This window comes from Zeugodacus cucurbitae, chromosome 2 (assembly GCF_028554725.1).
Source record: "Zeugodacus cucurbitae isolate PBARC_wt_2022May chromosome 2, idZeuCucr1.2, whole genome shotgun sequence".
Lineage (NCBI taxonomy): Eukaryota > Metazoa > Arthropoda > Insecta > Diptera > Tephritidae > Zeugodacus > Zeugodacus cucurbitae.
Window position 1 is genome coordinate 51,892,755 of NC_071667.1, and position 23,992 is coordinate 51,916,746.

The 23,992-nt window shown below is 38.9% G+C and overlaps 1 protein-coding gene across 4 annotated transcripts in view; it reads right to left on the minus strand.

The window, feature by feature from the left end:
- The window catches only part of LOC105214258 (serine-rich adhesin for platelets), a 57,295-nt gene that overhangs the window by 3,578 nt on the left and 29,725 nt on the right, over positions 1–23,992 (minus strand). For 2 of the 4 annotated variants that reach the window (XM_029041650.2, XM_054230402.1), the window contains 8 exons: positions 12,363–12,673; positions 12,128–12,253; positions 11,948–12,067; positions 11,481–11,872; positions 11,225–11,425; positions 3,585–11,163; positions 2,190–3,522; positions 287–2,051 (listed from right to left, as the gene is read on the minus strand). In XM_029041650.2, coding sequence (XP_028897483.2) covers positions 1,246–2,051; positions 2,190–3,522; positions 3,585–11,163; positions 11,225–11,425; positions 11,481–11,872; positions 11,948–12,067; positions 12,128–12,253; positions 12,363–12,673 — 10,868 coding nt within the window. In that variant the 3' untranslated portion in view covers positions 287–1,245. Of the gene's footprint in view, positions 1–286; positions 2,052–2,189; positions 3,523–3,584; positions 11,164–11,224; positions 11,426–11,480; positions 11,873–11,947; positions 12,068–12,127; positions 12,254–12,362; positions 12,674–23,992 lie in introns of those variants that run through there. The other 2 variants (XM_029041658.2, XM_029041654.2) reach the window with 2 other exon arrangements.

The window sequence follows — 23,992 nt, forward strand, 5'->3', positions numbered from 1 at the left end:
TAAATTTTGATATGCGTATTACGAAATATTCATATGCTCTCTTGAAAAGAACAGAGTTGATGCTTCTTCGACTTGTATAGAACGTTATTGGAGCGAAATCGCAGAAAATGTTTTCATTTCATGGTTATTTTTTATCAAGACAAAGCACTGTCGCCATCAATAAAAACGATGGCAAAGATGTACGAATTGATCTTCAAATAGCTTCCACAACCTCCATATTTTTCGGATCTGATCTAAATAAAATGGTTGCTAGATAGAAATCGACTAAAATGAGATCTATATTGAGGCAAAATCGAAAAGTTGGAAGGTCGCTATTGGGGTGTATCGTCCTCGACCACTATTATATGGAATAATAAAATTTAATTTTGTTAAAAAGAAGTGATTTTCTTTAAAACGATACAAACTTTCAGCCTGACTGTGTGACAAAAATGTGATTCGCTCTTAGGGAAACCTTGGATCATGATACCATCTATTGGAAACATAACGAAGTTCTAGGAATATTACTTGAATCCTTTGGATTAAATTTCTCGAGGTTTGCGTAATGGCTAGATAATTAGTGGAAAAGGCCTTTGGTTCCTAAAAAGTGCTCGTGTTTCATTAGATGAGATTTTTGTCATACACGTTCTTATAAAGGCTATGTGGGGAAGTTTTTGAGCGTAAACTCTCAGGCATTTCATCTTAAGAAGAAATGTAAGTTCTGTTCGTACGCAAACCTAACCTAACCTTAGACACGTTATTATAGAAAGAAGACCGTATTGAATTCGAAAGACTAACAATTCTCTCTTTTGTTTTCCATCCGTTTGAGTTATCCAATTTCGACTTTATTATTCCTGCTGGCAAAATCGGCCATATCTTACTGGTACAATAAACTAAAGGTTCTAATGGTTTCCCGCTTTCAGTTTCTTCTCGATTTGATTACAAGTTCCTTTACACTACAGTATATGCATGTATAACTACTTTAATGTTTCCGTGTATGTAAATATAATTTCTATCTTACTTAGCTCTGATGCTAAAAACTTGTTAACAACATTTTTATTTTACTCAATTCAACTACAGACACACACAGCATTCAGTACTTGCTAGCTCTCCTACACTACACTCACTCACTTGTTTTTTGTTATCGGGTTTCTTTTCATTCATTTATTTAGCTTTTACTATATGCATTTTAGGCAGCGCGGTTAACTCCAAGGGTCTTCACAGTTTATATTCACTTTTCAATCAAATTTTCATGTTGCTGTTGTTGTACTAATTCAAATGGCTGTTGTTGCTGCCAATGTTGTTGTTGTTATTATTGTTGTAGCTATTTAAATTACTAGTGTAAAGGCCCAATGAGGCGAATGTTGTTGTAACGGAAGTTGATTGCATTGTTGGTAGAGCCATACCCAGGGGTGTATTAGTACTTGTGTAATGATGGCCGCCACTAGTCGCATTGTAGGACAGAAATGATGGAGACGAATTATTTGTGATGAATTTGATGGTGTTTTCACTGCCAACAGCTGTGGTATTTGTTGTTGTTGCGGTCATTGTTGTTGTTGTCATCGTCGTCAGATTATACAAATTGTAAGTATATGATGTTGTTGTTGTTGTTGTTGTCGTGGTCATTGTCTTGGTGTCGGTACTAAATAATGTTGTTGTTGTTGTTGGTGGTGGTGGTAATGTTATTGTTGTTGTTGTTGTTGTTGTTGATCTGTCCAAAACTGTGAAACTATTATTGATGTTCAAGTTTGCTACTGTTGCTGTTGTTGTTGTTGTTATAGGCGTATTTGTGATGTTCATAGAGGAGAAGGAAAAGTTGGTAATTGTTGTTGTTGTCGTTGTTGTAGCTGGTGTTGAAGTGAAGTTAGTGATGTAGTTAGTTGTTGTATTATCGCTCAAACCACCAATTCGATAATTAGTCGCAGTCGAGACAGGCAAACGGTTACTCACCACCGTCTCAGTCGACGTCGTCGGTGTCCCAGTCGTATTTGTTGTTCTTGCTGTTGTTGTTGTTGTTGTTGTAGTCGTTGTTGTTGTAGTCGTTGTTGTGCTGTTGCTTATATGCCCTAACCCAGCTGCAGTTATAGAAGCAGATTTCAATTGCATCAGTATATTATCACAACTTTGTATGCGTAAGTCCATATTAGCAGCTTCGGTTACCCGAGGGCACCCAGTGAGCTTAGTGCTTTCGTACGAATAAGTGCTTGAATTACCTGTGGTTATTGTGGTGGACGAATTGTGTGTAGCTGTAGTATAATTGTTGGTGGTGATGGTGGTGTGGGTGTCGGTGTTGGTACTAAATTTCGGGGTGGTCGTGTTGCTGTTCGTAAGGTGTGTCTGATTGCTGGCGCTATAGGCGCTACTCGGATAACTGCCGTACATCGAATTTCGATAATGTTGTGGTCTTTCTGTATTGGACAAACCGGTCAAGCCTGCGGACCTGTCTAGACGCATTGTTACCGCCGACGTAGGAGATTTGTCTTGATATAGAGCCTTAGCGCTTGCGCTGGCCAAATCCACATAACTCTTCGACGTTACCGAAGGTGACACGATGGGCGAACGACTAGATGGCCGCGAAAACTTTCGCTCAATCTCTTTCTCGGCCAACAAACGATCGTAGAAGGTCGATGTTACTGTGGTGTGACGTATATCAAGTCGACCGGGCGCATAGACGGGTGTATTGGAGCGTTTAAGTGGATCGAGTCCCAGTAGCTTGTCCGTAGTGTGGTGATGCATTGTGTAGGCTTGTGGTCTGTCAAAATCCAATTCGAAATTTTTATTTTTTAGTGTTTTTGTTTTGTTGCGGTCGTTGTCGGGACAGCTGTTGTTGGTGTAGGTGTTGTGTTGTTGTGTGCTGACTTTGGTGGTGTTGTCGTGCAACATCCTTTCTGTCATCATCGTCTCCCTCGATCCATACGGCGATCTCAACGGCGATCTGGAGGCCGATCGTGAACTTGATCTGTCTCTATCATCATATTTGTATGTGTCTAGTTGTCTATCTACTTTATGAAACTTAATTAAACTACTACTACTTACATCTCTATGATTATCAAATAAATAATAATTTGGCAACATATTTTCACGTCTTACCCTACTCTGGTATTCTTCACGCTCTTCTTCGCGTCGTCGCCGTGGTGAAATTTCGCGTCGCAAATCTCGATTTGAACGATGATGCAATGGACTGGCTGCGCGCAATGGACTCGTCGAACGTATAGAATCGGCCGAACCCATCGTGCGCCCGTATAAATAGTCTGAATGCCTTTGGCTGTGATCTGAGACACGTATGGCGGGCGCATATTCATGGGCACGACTCTCCGACCGTGAGAGATCTTCTAGCGAGGTCTTCTTACTGGCGAAGTGTATCGAGTCGGAAAAAAGTGAATCGATGTATCGCTGACAACGTTCTTTGCGATACGGTTTCTCTTCACACAACGTATCGATGGACTTGATCGTATTCTTAATGGAATCCAAGCGCTCGTTGATGTTGTCATTAGTACGCAGCGGTACGCCAGTGTGACTGCCGGTACGTTGTAGTGGTGAAGTCTCCTGCAGCGGCACGAAATCAATATTAATTAGCGAACTAACTGTAAGTGTCAAGCATAACTCACCCTCATAAGTCGACTGCCAAACTCGTCAATTCCTTCCGTCGTATGTCCGATAGCATTTATGCTGCTGCATGAATCTGTAAGAGTCTGCTTAAGAATACGTTGAAGATATTTAGAATTTTCTTCAATTAGTTCTAAAGCGCCAGAATTAATGGTGCCCACCATTCGTCCAGTGACATCACGTATATCCGTGCGCGATTTGGGTCTGTACGGTATACTAGCTACATAATCAGCTTCTTCGTCACGGAATCGTATAGCCTTGGGACTAGTTGATCTGTATTGTCCTTCCTCATAACTGCTGGCGGTGTCTCGTAGTGCGGATTTTGGTGTGCTTGAGCGATTTCCATCGCCACGTCTTGGGCTTTCCTCGCGTGATTTTGATGCTTTGAATTCTTCAAAGGAAAGTGATGGTGACACGGCATCCTTTAACTTTCGATTGAACTCTTGGTATGACTTCTGCATTTTAAAGTCGAAGCAATGCTCTTCTTCTAGCGCACGCATACGTGCTTCTAGCTCTTCAGCTGTAGGCAATTCCTTCTTAGTCGGAGATACGACAAGCTTTTCTAAATTATGTATCGGTGTTCTCGGTTGTTGTGCTTCAGCTAATTTTCTATTTTTAATATCTTCAATGGTTGGTGAACGTGAACGTGTCCGTCGAGAAGGCGACAGCGCTTTTCTTTTATCATCCAGTATACGTATACGGTGTTCTAGTTCGCCGGTTGATGGTATGGCGTCTTCATCTGGACTGGGGTCGAGCAACATTTCCAAAGGATGTATTAGTGATTTCTTTGAATCTTCGACATATTTTTTTGATTTGCTGTTCAGCGATTCTCTCGATTTTGATCTGGGCAATTCCAAAGCACGAAAACGATATTCGAGATCCTCCGTCGATGGTATATTTGGATCCTCATACCGAACATGTCCCGGCGAAACACGACGTTTGGGACTTTTGCTTGTTACCGTTTCATCCTCATACCTAACACGTCCGGGGGAGGTGTGTCTCTTGGGGCTACGGGACTCACGTGGTGTGTGCGCCGGCGATGTATAAGGAGTCTTCTCTTTATTACGCGAAGGAGAGGTGTATGGTGTTCTATCCTTCTTGGGAGTGGGTGTTCTAGTAGCACTTCCATCATCCGGCTGATACTTATCACGTGCTGCCGATATAGCTTCGGGCAGTTCGTCCAGGTTCTTGCCTTCACAGAGCTCTAAGAATTTCGTCAAATCCTTTTCGTGCGACAACGAATATTGCAATTTGATTTTGCGCTCAATTTCAATTAAACGCTGTTCAACGTCGATTTTTTCCACATCTTCGAGTAGTTTTATTTGTCGTTCCAGTGATCTGAAACGTGCTTCTAATTCTTTGGTTGATGGCAGATGTGCTGTTTTACGTTTCAAATGTCGCTTAACGGGATCCGTTCCCCAGTCATAGTCCTCAGCTGTAGGTGTTTTGGACGCAACAACGACTTTTTCTGGCGTTGCTTCATCCCCTTTTACTGATTTATCCGATTTGGTATAATCTTCTATTTCCTTAGACAGTTGAGTTATCGCTTTAGATTCCTCTGAAGTTGCCACTTCCGGTTTATCGGCTGCTCGCATCAATTTGCCATCTTCAGATTTAATAAGATTGCGGTCACTTAACTGTTTTTCGAGCGCTTGAAATAGGTTCTCTAGCTCCTCGGTGTTGGCCCGTGTCAGTCGTCGTACCTTAACAGCTTTTGGTTCGTTATCAAGCAACAATACGAGCGTTTTTTTGTTGGGATCGGAAGTTCCAACTTGGATGGCAGTTTGTGTTGGAGCGCCCATACACTCAGTGTCTTCCCTATTTGCATTTCCTTGGTTTGAAATTTTATTTTCATCATGCTTTTCTTGGTAGGGCTCTTTTTGTACCTCTGCAAGGTCTTCAACCTTTTCCGTTTCCTTCATGCGTTGGGCTTGTGTCTTCTTTGCAACTGCATCTAGTTCCATTGAAATACTGTTGGAATGAACGCTTTCTTCACTTGGTTTTTCTTCTTTTGTCAAGTTCTGCGTTTTATTATCGAATTGTTCATCAACTTGCTGAGGTATGGAGTTCATATTACTTTTATCAATATCGTTAGGTGTGTCCTTATTTTCAATAGATTCTTTATTTGAACGCGCTATTTGTTGATTTTCTAATGTCTTCTCAGCTTTTGAAGCATCAGCTTTTATCTGACCCTTTTCTCTGTCATCTTTCCTATTACTTAAAGATTCTGAAGCATTATCTTTTATCTGTCCATTTTCTTTGTCTTCTTGTTTGTTGCTTACACTTTCGGCAACTCTGTTGTCACTTTTACATTCCTTATTTAATACTTCTTTTACAACCTTCTTAATTTCGGGCGTTTCACTGACAACTTCAACGTTTTCATTTTCTTTGACTATAGCTTCACCAGAGACCTCTACTGATCTCTTCAATTCCTGCGTCGCATCAGTATTAGATTGATCGATGCTACCCTCACGTCGTGATCTGGACAACTTTAGTTGCTGTTCTAGCACTTCAAGGCGTTTCTCTAATTCTGCTGCTGTTGGGAGATTATCTTTAGGCTTAGTGCTCGTCTCAATGTCCTCATTTCGCTTGAGCATCATTTTGATATTTATGCTTATATTTATCGGTTTGATGTCGCCAGTTTCTTCGAGTTCGCCGACATAACGTACGAGCTCCTTACCGGTCGCATCAACAGTCTCCGAACTGAGTCGCCGCGGTGAGTCTGTCTCAGCAGCTGCTTGTTGTTCCTTGATCCGCACAGCTTCTAACAATTTGAGACTATTTTCACTATATTGTTTTTCTAGCGCTAACACACGCCTCTCCAAATCATCAGCTGTTTGCTGTTGAGCACGTGTGGATGTGGTGGGTACTTCGTCGTCTGCGGACTGAGTTTTCAAATCGGCGAAATGTTTCCTCGATGCCACTTCGGAATCACTTGCACAGCGCTGCTTGTAGAATTTCATGATCAATTGTCTTTCCAAAAATTGTAAGCGATTCTCAAGATCAGCTCTTGATGGTAAATCGGAGAAACGACGAACCATTTTGTATGATTGATGGTACCAGGGTTCGTAATTCTCCGATCTAAAGAAAGCGGTGTTTGCATGTGTTTCCGAGGTTCCATCGAACGGTGATGCTCGTTGTCGCTCTGGTATTATTCGACGATTTGGATTAATGTCACTCGGTTTTAGGTTTTCACCATTAGGTTGCACCTTAATTTTACTCTGGAACTCTTCTATCAGCGCTCGGTGTTGTTCGTCCTTGAATGGTGTTTCTGTTGAATCCTTTAATGGCATAGGTGGAGCGACGGGTATGTGAGACGTCTTTGACTTCCGCGTTTCCCCTTTCGCTGCTTTTTGTTCATCATCATCACGTGCTTTCGTCGGTTTATGTTTATCCGTGCCTTTCGTTGAGTTTTCGTGTACTGCTTTCTCTGCTGTCTTCTTTTTTTCTTGCTCCTTTTCGACTTGTTGTGCTTTTTGCTCACTTTTTCGTCGCTGTAATGCTTCGTAACGGCTCTCCAAGTCTTCGGTGCTCGGAGGTTCCGAAGTTTTCCTTTTCGCCTCTTTCGTGATAACCCTTACATCTGGTGATTCATGTGACTCTTCTTCCAAAACTGTCTCAGATTTTACCTTTATTCCTGGTTCTTTCTCAACTATGGATTTGGTGCTCATTCGCCTTTTTAAAGATTCATAACGTTTCTCCAAGTCTTCTGTAGTTGGCGGTTCAGAGGCGCGCCGTTTGCTGCTTACATTTAGAGCTTTGCTATTCCCTGGCGCTTCTGACTCGATTTCTATCTTTTCAGCGTTTTTCGACAATTCCTCATTGACCTCCTTACATTTCTCATTAAATGCCTCAATTAGTTTAAGATCTGGTATTTTTACTTTGTCCTGTGTCTGCTCGAGATCAGCTAAATCTTGTTCAGTTAACTCTCTGTTAACTTGCTTACACTTTTCCTCAAAGTTTTTGACTGCTTCAGTATCCCTTACCGGTTCGGCTTGTGGCACTTGTTTGGTCTGTTCTAATTGAATTTGTGCTTGATTTCCTTCGTTCTGTGTTGAAATGTTTTTCTCTTCATTGTTCTTTGGTTTTGCCTTTTCAGTTTTTGCTGACAATTTCAATTCTTTCTTAGACTTTTCCACCGCGTTTTCTGCTTCTGTGGTGCTTTCTTTTGTCTCAGGCTTTATGCGACTTTTCTCAGTTGGTGAGCTTTTCGTTTCTTTGACAGTCTCTACCGAGTCTTGCGCAAGTTGGTTTTCTTTGTTCCTCTTTTCGTGTGTTTTTGCAGATTCTGTTGTACTTTTCTTTTCCTTGTTACCGGTCAAGCTGGCGCTACTCATTTGTTTTTCTAAAGCGTTAAAGCGCTTCTCAAGTTCTTCCGTACTTGGAGGCGACTTTCTGCCCGATTTTTTTGATTCTTCACTTTTACTTTCTTCTACAGGCTCTTCGTTATGTCCGCAATCGCGTTCTTTTGATTTATTTTCTGATTTGTTTGCATTATTAATATCATTAGATTGTTTACTTTCTTTCATCTGCTTCTGGTCTGCATCGTTTTCTCTTTTAGTTATACTAGTAGCCGATCTAGTGTCTTTTTGAACATTGTCGCCTTGAATTCCGTCTACTGAATGCCGACTTGGAGACTTGTCAAGCTTTTTCCCTTCTTCTTCACTAAGTGCCTTAGTTTTTGTTTCTTCTTCTATAATTTTGTTACTACGCTCGGTCTGTAATTCTACGTGTTCATCTTTCTCTACTTTCTCTTCAATTGCCTCTGTTTTTCTACCTTCATCACTGATAGATTTGGGTGTTTCTTTAATTGCACTTTTAACTTCGCTATCTTCTTCTTTTGTTGTCTCTTTCCTCGTACTTTTTTCTTTGACAGTCCCTTCGTCGGGTGGCTCCTTTTTTGTTTTGCAGGGACTTGACTTTTGTATGCTCATTTTTCGTTCCAACGCATTGAATCGGTCTTCCAATTCGGCAGTAGACGGCAATTTCCTTAAGCGCGGCTTCTCGGCTTCATTAGTTTCCTCTTCCAAATTCGGTTCAGTTTCAGTTTCAATTTCACTTTTGTGTTTCATTTTACTCTCACCTTTCTCTAAATGCTGCTTATTACTTTCGGTTGGTGTATTGGGTGGAGTTGGTACATCCTTACCGTTGTCCATTTTATCATCTCGTCGCAAATCCATAGAGTTTTTACTTGGCAAACCATTTGAGCTTAACTGTCTCTCCAAAGCATTGTAGCGATCCTCGAGTTCTATAGTTGAAGGTATGTGATTGCTTGCTCGTTTGGGCAATGAATTTTCGAGTGTTTCTTCGGGGTGTACAACATCAGGTATACTATTACTAATTTCGGTCTGGAGTGGCTTAACTTTTAACTCTTCAATTTTAGAATTCTCATTGTAGTTTTTGCTTGAATCTTCTACGTGTTTTGATTCTGTAAATGGTCTGTTTATTAGTTCTATGGATTTGTGTTTAGACAAATCTCTAAATTCGCTACTGCCTGCAAACCTTTTCCTCACATTCGCGTCCATGTGTATTTCTTTCTCCAGTGTGTTCAATCTCTGCTCCAACTCAGCAGTTGTTGGTATTTTTCTTGCACTGTCTTCAACAAATATGGTCTCACCATTTGTCTTCCCTTTGTCGGTATGAAAACTATCTTCACTCATTCTGCGTTCCAGTGCCTGAAATCGCTCCTCAATTTCGATTGTTGCTGAGCGTGTTAACGTCATACGTCTAGGATCACGTCGTTTTCTACATGCGCTGCTCAACGTATTTGCTTTCCTAGGTCCCACTGATTTCAGCTTATTTTCATATACTTTGGGCTCTTCAACTTTTGTAGAGGTTTCTTCGAAATGTGCAGCTGCTTCTCCAGGTATATTGTCATCTCTAATTGCTTCTCTAGATATTTCATCATTATCATTTTTGCAATGAATTGTATTACCAAAATCGTCTGCCTCCTGCAAATCTTTACTTCTGTCTTGTCTTAAACTTGTGGAGAGCTCACTGGTAGCTTCAGCGATGAAAGCCGCTGATGATTTTTCAGAGTAGTCCATAAGCAATTCCATGCGTCGATTAGAGTCTGCGTCTGTGGCTTCAATTTCTTTGGTACTATCTTCCACACCATTATTTTCACAGACATCGCTTGTATTTGCTTCAGCAGTTCTATGACTTTTCTCCTCTTCAACTAGGTCGGCAACTTCATCAACGTCTCTACGTATGCCATCCTCTTCGTTGAGCGAATAAAATAAGTCTAATTTTGTAGGTCTCTCTACACTATTGACACGTTCGAAATACTGATTGGTGACACCATCATCACTGACAGCAAATCGTTTACCCTCCTCACCATCGTCGCCACTACCCAGTGAATTGGTTGAGTCGAGGAATAGTGGTTTCGGTGTTGGCAATGGACTAATATTGGAACTATTAAGATAGGCAGCTATATCTGGCATTGGAGAAAGCTGACTTGTGCTTGTTATCACAGGAAACTCTAAGACATCTGTCTGAATATGCAGTGCACCCAGCTTTGTGGTAGCCAGATCACCAGCGATGGATGAGAACTTGGTGGCAGACCAGTCCACTGGTGCCGTTGCACCTTTATAGCCGAGACGATCGCATTCCGTCGAACTATCTTCCTCCTCCTTTATCAAATCCTCAAAATGATGCGAACGTGCTGACTTTTGTTCATCGCCACTATATGTCGGCGAATCGGATGTCATAAGCATGAAAGGAATCTCAGTTGACGACGGTGCCCAAGATTTCGGACGTTTACGTTCTTTCTCACTATCGCTAGGTTCATTCAGTGCTTCTAACTTCATTGAGAGTTCTTTGGCTTTACGTGATGATTTTAATCTACGTTTGGGACTATTCTCAATTGAAGAGGAATGTGTTTTATCAGCGCCAGAATTCGGGTCGTCCTCATCACAAAGGCTTGTATCGGTGCTTGAGCCATCTTCTCCGTCGTCTTCCTCACTCTCTTCGCTGTACGACGATGAGTCGCTCTTACCCATACGCGAACGAAGTTTCTGTGACTTTGGTATAGTGTCTACACCGTCGCGTAACAATGTAGCACGATCCGCTTTAATCTCCTTCCAAGTAAGACTATCTCTACGACGCTTGCTTATATCAGCATCACGCCAATGTAAAGTCTCACCACGTCGCAGTTGCCGCTCAGGTGGTCGTGAGTGCAGCACTGTGGGCAGAGATGGCTTTCGGGCAGGTGGTATAGCGCCCGGTGGGGGACGTCTACCTTTGTTCGTGACGATGGCAGGACGACCCATTAGTAGTTGATTCATAGTGACAGACTGGTTGGATTGTGTGGAAGTTGTGGCGATAGCGCTCTGACGCGCTGTGGAACAGGCGGTGGTTAAAATAATGTGTGCTTGACGTTGACGTTCACGCAGACGATCGTATTGCTTCTTAAGCAGTGAAATATCCAGTGCTAAACGCTCTTTATTCTCAGTTACTTGCTTAGTAGCGTTAGTAGTGTGACCTTGCGAGCCGCGACGACCCCAGGGCATACCCCACACAGTGGCGACAGCCAGACGCGATTCCTCATCCGATCCGGGCTCTTCGTCATCGTAGTAGAATCTAAAATAAGAAACACATTAAAGTGCCATAAACAATTTTTTGTTTAAAATTATGAAATTACTGTAGTCCTTGCTTGTGGTGTAGCGGAGTAATATTGTATAGGTGCTTGTCGCGTAATTTCTGTATATCCGGTATTGGACCGAGCTGCACCACTTTCTCAATCAAGCCATTCGAATCAATAAGATGTCCATTAAGCAATTCGCTCGAGAACGAACCCATTTTGCCGTAAAAGTCATCAGCGGTGCGAGTGCTCAGCACGCGACTATAACAAATGATTGTAGGGTATACAGAACTCGTTAATACACAAGTACACTTACTCTTCCAACAGGCTCCATAACACAAGCGCTGTACGTAGCAGCACGTCACTGCCTTCGATGAGCACAAGATCCCAGACACGCAGCACACAGCTCATGGGCAGACAGGTGCAGAACATCGTTAGAAACCATTGCATAGTAAAGACATTCGTGAGCGGCGGCTCGTAGGCGTTTTCACTGGGACCTTGCAGCTTTTGCAAATGTTTCGCCAGACGTGGTAGCTTTGTCTGCATCAGCTCACGAAACACCGCCATGTCGGCCTGCAAGCCACCCATGGAACCATGAAAGTAGCCAGGCGGCAAAATACCTTCTACAAGATAGATCATCACCTTCATGGATTCGGCCTCCTCTTTCTCCATGACTTGTAGTATTAGCGCGCCAAGCATATTGAAACCCTGCGGCACGGTAAGGAGAAAGGATTTCATTGTGAAGAAGACCACATTTGAGTATTAAGATGATTAAACAATTACCTGGCAGTAGCCGACCTCTGGATTGTAACGCGCATAACCCAAAAGTATGCGCTTCAGTTTGGCCTGATTGATCGAACCCGCTGGACCGGTGCACAGATTCGAGCCGGTGCGGTGCAAGTCCTGCAATACAATGTGGGTTCGGTAAAAGGTCAAAATGGAGTTTGGTTAAAGAAAGCGTACCTTGACAATTTGTATGCCCAGCTCTTCGTCATCTTCGCGCCACTTCTCGCAAAAGCATTTCTCCTCCTCTTTGGCCCAGTCCACATTCTTCGATTTCAAATATTTATCTGCAAGCGATAGCCACAACTATGCAGACAACGTGAAAACGTGTAAAAAATTGTTCAATTAAAAAGCAATTACACAAATACTTCCGGTCAAGCGGGTTAGCCGACAATTGCATGCGGCTATAGCTTACCTTGCGTCTAAATTCCGGTGGCATGCCGCCTGGCAGCCGCGCCACCAGCTTCATAGCGTGCAACCATTGATTGTAGTCGGATGCCGCCTCATCGTCTACTTCGTTCTTTGCTGGCGCTGCAGCGACGACTGCCGGCGCTTTGGCGAGCGAGATATCATCGTCACTTCGGGCGCCAACGCCGGAAGCACGTGGTTCATTGTAATTGCTTTGTGCGTAATTGGCCTGCATATTGGTGGGCGATGTTATGACGGAAGCGGACTTGGATGATGGTGGTGGTGAGAGACTGAATCGCATTTTTGGATGAACATTGTCTGGAAATTCGAATGAAACTCAATTGTAACGCAAAGCGGAAATTCAAATTAAATGCAGCTGTATGCAAGTATAAAACAATTTTGTATAGCATATACTAAGGCGCATATGTAAAGTTTTCGAAGTTTTTGAGTAAGAGAGAGAGAGAGAAAGAGTTTGTAGATTGTATATAAGATAGAAAGAGTAAAAATATTTCGTAGACATACATAGATACAGTTTTATATATGTAAATAAATATACATTAATAATATATAAGTATATGACGGTTCGAGTGAGACTTACAATATCCGTGCAGTATGCAAACTTTTAGTTAATTTTTATTGGTAAATAGAGAGTAGTAGTACAGTAGTAGTAGTAGTAGTAGTTTGGCATTTAGCATTTTTACAGGAAAAGACACGTTTTTGTTGTTTTTGAGAAAACAAGAAAAAACGAAATAAAACAATAAAAGACTTCTTTTAGAACCAAAGTAGAACACAATTACCACATAGAAAAATTGTACATACAATTTCAGCATAATTTGCTATATTATTTTTATAATTTTTTTCAAACAACAACAATAGCTCAATTCTGTTTAATTTTTTTTTGAATTTTGAAATGATTTATGCTTTAGGCGAAAATTAGTATTTATGCGAACGAAAGATGAAAGCGAAATGAAATTGGTGGTTATATAATATATATTAATAAATATTTGCGGGGAAAGCGATTTCAGGGTGTATCAAGTACCCGTTTATATGCAAAATATTATATATTAATTATTAAGTGCTTAGGTAAATTCTTTATTCAATATTTAATTATTTAAATTTTATTTACAAATATATTTATGAAGGTAATAATATTTTCTAATAAATAAAATGAACAAAACCTTAAAAGAATGCGAAAATCGTGTATATTGCAGCATGAAAGCTGTACTGAAGAATTCTGTTTTATAAATACAATAAACACATGAGCAGCCAATTTAGAACACTAACAAAAACAAATACGAATACTGATTTTTCTTGAATTTACAGTTACAGACAAAAAAATGGAATCATCCGTAGTACAAATTATAGGCCTTTAAAAATATGAACATTTTGTAAAAATATTGATTAAACTCGATATGGATATTATAAAGATTTATGTTTTGAATTGAATATCATTTTAAAAATTTTAATATACATTAATTTGTAGATTAAATCTAAATTTAGTTTTTGTGCCATTAATATAAACATTATGTTTAACTTAGAAACATCATAAAACGTGAAAAAATGGATTATGTGCGCTGTGCTTGAACGTAATATAGAAATTAGACAAATATATGTGTTACCTATTTAATATCTTCTTGCAATAATTAACTACAGGTAAAGCAACACACAAGCTGGTTAACATAAGTAAGCTTCTTGTGAGTGGAGAGAGAGTATCCAACTTGTGTGACAGTACAATGAAGTAAATAAAAGTCCATGGGAAATCACAGCTAACTTTAAATCATTTCCAATACAAAAAGAAAAAAACTTATAATGAAACAAGTAAGGAAAGGCTAAGTTCGGGTGTAACCGAACATTTTATACTCTCGCATTTTATTTATTTAACTTTATTTATATTATATAATACACAATTTGACCACATATTCGTATATTGTATAAAGTCCATTGAAAGTAGGAAACCATAATATTAGGTTAGAAGCACCGAGGTCCCCGTGTTCGATATATGATACTATAATTTATATATGTATGTATTAGGTCTACAACTTTCCGCCGTTTTTTTGTAAATTTAAGACTTTTTTTCATTTAGGACAGCCTCACCGTATGTATCCGAAAGCATTCGATGAGTCTCAGCCGCACTTTTCATAGAATTAAAAAAGAAAAGCAAAATTCCCCGCAAATGTCGAGAATTCGTCTCAAAAAGTGACATTTTCAGTTGAGAATAAGTTTGGGATGCAAACAGATCTCTACAAAATTTTGTTGAGTTAATGTTGACACAAATGTCCAAGATCGATATAAAAAAAATCGATTTAATCGACCAGTGCTTGACCCTAGAGACATCAATTGGAAAACGGCGGAAGCAAAGTTGTAGACCTAATATTATATGTTCCAAAATAATTTTATTTTCTTTTCAATTGCTAAAGAATTGAAGAAATCCCATATTATTATAGAAAATTAATTTTGCCGTTTTATCGATAAAATGCCAAATATACGTTCTTATTTCGTTTTAAACGATAACGACAACGGGAATAGGGCCGAATATAATTGAGCGAGTTTTATGCGGTATGGACTCAAAAGTGTTCTAAATATTGAATTTCTTAATATTTTATAAATCAATTGAATATATCCTACATTAATTACATTCATATCCGAAAAATTTTCTCAATAATTCGATTCTGGTACAGCTTTTGCTGGAATAACTAAAAAAATCGTCAGATAGGCTAAAATATATTGCCTTCTCGTATAATTATTGACTCTTCTACCAGGCAAACTAAGAACTCTATGAAAGAGGTTTTCGAGATATAACTAACTATAACTTTCGACAAACTACGTTTTTGTTTGTGGAAAATTGATTTGTAAATCTTAGCGCCGACATTTCACGTCATTAATTCAACAGTGCTATTTCGACAATTTTGAATTTCTTGTGAGGAAACGAGATAAATAGTGGGTTCCACATAAATGTTGGGTAATATGTGTGAGACTGCTATTAGGTCGAGCTAAACAAGAACATATCCCATTTGCTGTACTAAAGAATTGTATCGAACCAGAGGATTCTGTACGAGATTATTATTTTTATTTGTCTAAAAGTTGACCCAGTATCCAAACTTGTCTTCAGCCAACAGACCCAAACTATAAAGTGCCGAACTGGCTTTGATAAGCCTCCAAATCGATGAGAAAATCGGAATTTTAGAAACTTGTTTAAAGTCATAACGAATTTAGAGATCTGTATTTGTAGTTCCACAGATACGACAACTGATGAAACGTAATAGTTTTGAAGAAAAACAGAATGATCAGGAAATACTCACTTGGAAATGTTTTGTAAACGTTGTTCTAAGTTTTCAAGGCAACCATAAATCGGAAAATTACAAATACAAAAGAACCTCGAGTGTCATATAAAGTTTGGGGTTTAATTTGTGCTTAAAAATATATGTGAAGGACTGCTTTCCGTCAAATTTGGGTGCTGTGAGTTACGAACAGAGTGAGAGTTTCTAACAGGACATTTCCTTAATGGAGAAGCGCTGTCAAGGGATATGGAGCTCAAGAATGCTCGCAGATTATTGTTAGAAGAATTAAAACAAATAGTTTTACTCCCTATTGGTAGCATTAATTATTACCTACACTAAGTTATTCAAAAGATTAGAGAGTTGCAAATAATATTGAATTGATTTTAGTAGCTGATGTTTGCTACACTTCTTTTCAGCATCTAAAGAATCTTTAATTCATTGCTGCACGATAAGGTCTTCAGCTGATTTAATTACAAATTTAAAAGTTCTCACTTTGAACTTTTAATTTCCACTTTCTACAGTTGCCAACAAAAGCAATAAGTTGCTTCAAAGCAAAGAACTTTTTATTAAATTTATATTCTCTTTTAGTTAGAAAAACACAATTAACATAATTAATTTAAAAAACACACATAAACAAATTAAAATAAATAGAAGAATGAAGCATTTACTAGGAAAGAGATGCAGATCGAAAATATAATTACATATGCATTACATATTGCATAATAAACAGAAAATTATTTTAAATATATATATTCAAGTGCATGGAGCGGTCCCACTTCACCAATGTGAGATTCATGTGATCATCTGACTTTTGTGCCACACATGTGCAATATTCACTATCAGTCACCCTCTCATGCTTATCATTCATAGAGGTGCTCACAGGCGTTTGTCAGTCTTTGTTTACATTGGCAAGTCATATTGACACTTTATTTTGTGTTGTTATATAAATGGTATGCATATGCAAGTGTGGGTGTGTGTGTGTTTATGTACATAAATAAGCTTGTGACGTCGTTAGTTGACTGCTCGTTACCAGCATGAAAGGAGTTTTCGCTTCCTCAGTTGACCATGACATTTGCGCAGACTAATGCAACAACACGCACATATATATTGTGTACATAAAGACATACAAACACATTTTCACAAAATTTATTCTACGCAGTTGAATGAATTTCCATATGCTTATGTATGTGAGTACGTAGCTTTTGTATATAGAAGTGTGAAATATTAGATATTTAATCATACATACATTCAATATATATACATAGTGATATATATGAAAATAAGATTGCCAGTTTGTGGTAGTGAACTATTCAAGCTGGAATATGGAAATGGAAAGCCTCATTTGACATTTACTTGAAGGACGAAAGTGGTTGCGTTAAATGAGAAATGCTCTTGAAATGCCGCAACCAGAAGCTGTTGGTCTCGGATTGCTTTGACTCAAGGAGAGCTAATTAACTACTATTATATTAATTCATTAGAACTAAGAGAGAGAAGAATTCATTTCCATGGGAACGAAAATTGGTGTTGGTAATTCAAGTTAGTTTAAATGAAAATAATACGAAAATTAGCTCAAATATATCAGAACATTACATTTTTGAAGCCTTTTGTTTAAGTAATTTAAACTCTTTATAAATACAGCTAAAATTTAAAATAAATATTCTGATATGGAGAAATTTTCTTTTCTATCTTATTTGTCTAAGACGAATCTCTGAAGTATCAGACTGATTACTGTTGTGGTGTCTTTTCCAACACTGATTAAAGTAGAGGTAGCCTGAGATTTCCTTTACTCTAACTAACTGATAGTACTCACAAAATGACCTCTAAGCCGTTGAAGACTTTAGTTATTATACATCATAATAAAATATTTGGCTTAGTTTATATTTGATATCATAGCGCAAAGGAGCTACAATTTTATATTTCTGCTTAAAGCGAGGTGAAGTTTGAATTTATAGATTTTATACCTAATCTTTCTCAAGACTGAAATATATTTGAAAATTTTTTCCTTGTCCAATAATGACTACTTATTTTCTTTAATTAGCCAAATCAACCTTATTTCGGTCTGACGTAATAACGCCTTCCTCGCGCCTCTGCTTTACACACCATGATTCGTCTCTGCTTCTTCCATTTGGTTACTCCACCGGAGACATGGTTACATCTATATCCTTTACTTCTGACTCGCAAGACATAAAGACAAACAAATCTAGCGAAGCACTTTTCTCTGGAACACACCAAGAGCAGCTCAGTACTTTTTGATATCGTCCATGTTTCTTACTGAAGCACGGGTACTATGAGAGATTTATGGAGTATTAATTTTGTCTGTCGGGAGAGGCTTTACATCCTGATTGCCCATAATAACAGTGACTTGTAATTGATATTCCTCTCCGGATTTTTAAGCAGGTATAATTACTGCTGTTGATGGCGGTGCCAAGATACACAAAATCCCCCGCTCCTCATTCTTCCTAATACTCCTTCTGGTAGCCAATATATATTTCGTATTTCCCTCATTGACTCCCAGATCCATTTTGGCAGATTCCGTCTCGATACATAGTCGAAAAAGCTCCAGTGGCATCCTGCGTGCTACGCCCAATTATGACTACTAAATAATAAGATCTATTCACCAGGTCTTAGTCGTGTCTTAGGCTCGACTCCGTTCTTCCCGTTAATGCGGATTCGTCGCCTGTATGATACAGCTGAGACAACAATTACTTCTAAATACTGCTGTCCGACCGCTAATAGGTAGCGAAATGTTGTACATTTTCTACGTGAAATAAACTGACCTTTCGATCATAGTATACTTTCGATCAAACTCAACCTCTCCACACGAGTTCTATGAACTAAAGAATTTCATCTGAAATTTTTGTAACTGCTAATTGTTGGGTTAAAAAAATAATATCGTTAAATTTAACTTTTCACTTTTATTAAATGCAAATCACTGAATTCATTATCATTAAATATCACTGCATTTGTATTTCCTTTTAACATCTCGTAACATTCTATATTGGGTACCATTAAAATTGTCTCTGCTTCGGATGCATAATTGAGTCATAAAAGGATATTAGCGCAATGCAACGTTAAACTGGATTAAACATACCCAAGGGGCAACTGATATGACCAAAACAAGTATTAAGTAGTTTTTATGATGCAACATTTAAAAATCAATGAGTACAGAGTTGCATGCGATAAAAAGTGTGACAAAGGATGCGAAAGTTGTGCATAATTCGACGAATAATGAAATGGCGGTTGGTGTATTGAGTAGAGAGAAAAACTACTACGAACCCAATAACAATTGAGGGATATAAGTATAGAATAGTGTTTCCAAAATTTCGTAGATATGTCCCAAATCTTGAAACAGAGTTGCCACTTAGGGATCTTAATAGGTAAAACCTATTGCGGAAGAGAAAACCGAACGAAATATTACGAAAAGGATGTCTATCTACGGCGTAAAGTCTGAAAATAAATTAGATATATTTTTAAATAATTTGAGAAAAGACTTCAATCAAAGATTTTGGAATCTTTCAACGTTTATAATACACAAAAGTTCTAACAATTAGCAATATTTGTTATATAAACATAATCGCCTTATTAAGCTTTATAAACTAACATTCAGAGAGATCTAAAACTAACCCAAAGTCTTTAGTGGCTCACACTTTTAAATTTTTATTACATCTTAACTTTAAACGGTTTTCCAACTATGTCACCCTGTATTTCATTAAATACTAACTTTTTCGCTCTTCAACTTGTTAACGACGATTTGATGGCACTAATAATATGCGCATTAAAAAGCGAATCGCTCCCCGGAAGTCCTGGCAGTGCAACGACCTCACCACCATCATTGACACGGCTTCAGGTCTACGACCTGATCGCGTAAGAACAGAGTGAATAAAAATTCATTGAAATAATAATGAAAATGCATGGGAAAAGTGCTCCTAAGAGAATAAAGGAATTACAAGCAGCAGAAAGCGTAAAGCGTGTGGAATAGAAAACTGCGCCAACAACAAAGCGGGCATTGCAATGCGGAGGAATGCAGCACAAAGTTATAAGGCGAAAAGGGGTCCCTTGCGTACGGCGCTGCTTGAGGCCGGCAGGAATCAGCAGCAAAATCTATTTTTAAGCAATTGAGCCAGACATCGCCACCAGCCACTATTCACACTTTGAAAGACCTAAGTGCGTGCCGCTTTCAAGCGGACGCTAACGAGTAATGAACGGAGCGTGGAAAATTGATATTATCGTAATTTGAGTTGATTGATGGGCATAAGAGGAATAACAGTTAGATAGCGTTACAAACTAGCGAACAGTTAAAAATAGAAAAACACACACACACCAGTATATTTGTGTGTATGTGTGCGAGCGTACACATTTTAAGTGCGGCGCTACGCGGCGTATGAGTTATGCGAAATTCAATTGCTTTGTATGGATTGGATGGTTGCTCTTCAGTTGAGTGCTGAGTGTCGTATAACGCGGAATGTACAAAAATAGCTTTGCGTGTTTCAGCATTGTTTATGCGCGCTTTGTAAAAATTTATTGCTCGGATTTTTTGACATAAATGGCGTTGTAAATTGTATGGAAACGATACGACACATTTTTCGCAAATATGAATAACCTCTTTAGGTGCATGGTAGTTAATTTGAGTGATTTTATACTTTCGTATGATGAACCAAGTATAGCTAATATTAAATATAAATTACTTTTTTTTTTAGATATGCGATTTTCAAAAAGACAGTATAGTAAAGTAGGCAAATATGGACTACCAATCTATTTTTGGTATATAGTTCACCAAATACGTGCACTAATACAATTAAATTTATTTGATTAGCTTAAACAACAATTAGTTTTTTTTTGTTTTGTTAAACAAAAACTCCAAACTCAAATTATATTACAAACTGAAAAAATATAAAAATGCCCAGAAAGACGGAACAAAATTATTGGAGGGTAATATGGACCAAGTAGTTGTAGTGCTCCCAATCTGCATCCTTCCTTGACAACATTTGTTTCATCAACTTTTCTAAAATTGTTGACTGAATAATTAAAATGGTACATTTAATTTTCAAGGATGTAATAGTATTAACATACTATTTTGTGCTTTGAGTTTCTCTTTAAAAACAAATCCATCCAATGGGTGCATAACATTATTTTTCAGCCAGTTGATAGGCTATATATCTATATATTTAATATCCACTAGTCATAGAACGCACCTACGAGCGCTGCCCCCGCCACGATGTCAAAATCGTGCTTGGCGATTTCAACGCTAGGGTGGGTAAAGAAGGCGTCTTTGGTACAACAGTCGGAAAATTCAGCCTCCATGACGAAACATCGCCAAGCGGCCTGAGGCTGATCGACTTCGCTGGGGCCCGAAATATGGTCGTCTGTAGTACCAGATTCCAGCATAATAAAAGACATTAAGCTACTTGGCTGTCTCCTGTTCGAAACACGCGTAACCAAATCGATCAAGTTGTGATAGACGGAAGACACGTCTCCTGTGTTTAAGACGTGCGTACGCTCCGAGGACCAAATATAGACTCGGACCATTATCTAGTAGCAGCAAAGATACGCACTCGCCTCTGTGCAGCAAAACACGCCCGTCAACAAACACAAGGAAGCTTCGACGTCGAAAAGCTGCAATCGCAACAGACAGCCACGAAATACTCTACTCTACTTGCACTCCTGCTCTCTGAGAGCACTCATCAGCATCTCGGTATAAGGGAACTGTGTAACAGCATCTCAAACTCACTGCGTACAGCTGCAGCCGAAACAATTGAATTTCGGCAACGACAAAAAACAGGCTGATACGATGGGGATTGCCGCCTCGCAGCGGAGAGAAAACAGACTGCCTATTTCGCAACGTTGAAAAGGACCACAACACGTGCGGGATGGGATAGATACCGAGAGCTGAAGAGGGAAGCGTGACGCATCTGCAGACAAAAAAAGAAAGAGGCCGAAATGCGTGAGTACGACGAGCTTGAGACGCTGGCAGACAGAGGGAATGCTCGAAAATTTTACGAAAAAATTAAGCGACTTAACGAAGGTTTCAAGACCGGAGCATCCTCATGTAGAGACCTAGGTGGTAATCTAGTAACCGATGTCCAGGGCACACTGGGATTATGGAGGGACATACGACGACATTGACATAGTTCAGCGAATAAAAAGACAGCGGCTACGCTGGCTAGGTCATGTTGTACGGATGGATGAAAACAGTCCAGCTCTGAAAGTGTTCGATGCAGCACCCGCTGGAGGAAGCCGCGGAAGAGGACGACCTCCACTCAGATGGAAGGATCAAATGGAAAGTGACCAGTTGGCGCCAAAAAGCAAAAAAGGAGAAATGAGTAGAGCGCGCCACTCGGTTGATTCGTTTATAATCGCTTAAAGCGGTTCCAACACCAAATTTATATATCTATATAAATACATATACACTTAGTTAAGAGTTAACTTTACTCCATGTCAGCGTTGTTTACTACAAAAAATTAGAATTGTTTATTCATTAATTATATTCCGTGAATTCGTAATGTTTCCTAGTTATCATAAAGCGTATATAAATAAAGAAGAGAATATGTAAAGGAATCGAAAGAACAATAGCAATTGTAGAATTGCGTGTCACTCTAACCCATATTATGCAAACATCTTGGCGCCTCTGTGTCTGCATAATATATAAGAGTGTGTTTTGGAAAAATTGCGCTTTAAATAACTCAGTGATACGAGTGCGTGCGCTGTGGTATTATGTACGACAACCCAAAGGACAAATTGTAGCGCCGTCTGGGAATTTCGATTAGATGTGTGCGTGAGCGGCACTTTTCTTTGTTTCTAATATTCCTTTTTTCCTGCGTTATTTACACAAAAGTTCACGAATTTCTGGATTGATTAGGGAAAACTATTTGTATTAAAGTATAAAAATAGCTGACGCTGGGAAATGTTTGATTTCGAGATAAATTCTGAAAATAGATCTATAGAAATATCGCCACAATAAATATGTATTCATAAATTATGTTACATAAATATAAAAAGAAAATCATTGCCTACCATTAGGCGAAATACCAGAAACGGTGAGAAAAGGTCAAAACTATTATATTTTTCAAGTGAAATATTAAAGTTTTTTAACGTTTTTGGGCACTCTTAAGGTGCACGTATTCATATAAGTCCAGAACACGCACTCACTACGAGTAATAACGACGTCACCACATTAAATTATGCAAATATATCTCGTATTTTCTTTGCATTTAGTTTTCTAAACACACATAGACAGATTTTAACCCTCTCAGGTGTATTCTATTTTATCAGATTCTGTCTGTGCTTAGCGGTTTGTACCTTTTGTTTTTAATAGTTGCGGCGACCGTTCTATCGCAGCTTTACACTTCTAACCAATCTGAATAGAACGTGACTTTAGCTACAACAACTTTGCTGTTGTTGTTGCAGCTGCTTCACGTGTCGCCTGAAGCAACGCGGCAGCCACAAATAAACATGAGCACATTGAGCACTATTCATATATATTTCTGCATAGTATGTATGTAAATATATAGCATACAAGCATGTATTCCATTGCGGCTTTCAGTGGCCATGGCACATGGCAAACATTTGCCAATAAGATATGCAAGAAAAAAGTAAAAAAAATGCAAAAAATATGAAAGCGCTTGGCTGCGCAGTCGGCGGCGTGTCGTCCGTATTTGCTATGCCAGTCAGTTTGGGACATCCTTGACACGCTTAGTGACGCCATGACGGTTGTGGCATGGTTCCACTTGTATTTTTGTATGAGTTCATACATGTATTCTCTTCTATATTTTCCGCAAACACACGCTGGCGCTTACTCTCTGCTGCTGCTTTTGCCGCTCCGGCGTGCGCATTGCTCACTCAAGCATTACGTATGTATGAGTATACCCTGGAGGAAATGTTCCTAGGTTGATAGTAAAAGAAGAAGAAAGCAAAAATACATTGCAGTTAAAAAACCCGCTTTACTTCATAAACTTCTGACTTCTTCGAGGTCCAATTTTATCTCTGGAGATAATCCAAATATGGACTCCTGATTTGGATTCAAAAGGATTCTTCTCTTTGATCACCTTTTGCATATTTTGAGTCTAAAATATTTTACTAAATTCAACTTACTGTCGGGAATGAGTGGAATATGAAACTACTGTTTTACCTCGATTTCTTAGTATTCTCACAAAAGTTGTCATACGTTTGGCAGGAATTAAAATTTTTGAGAGTGTTGGACAATAGAGAAATAAAATGAAGAGTATCAGTGGTAAATATCAAGTTTTTAAAATAAAGACAAAAGTTATAGCATCGCAAACGCATTTTTTTCAATTTCCTAGTTGATCGATATTCCCTACTGGGTACATCATACATTCAAATATACATAACCTATGATATGAGT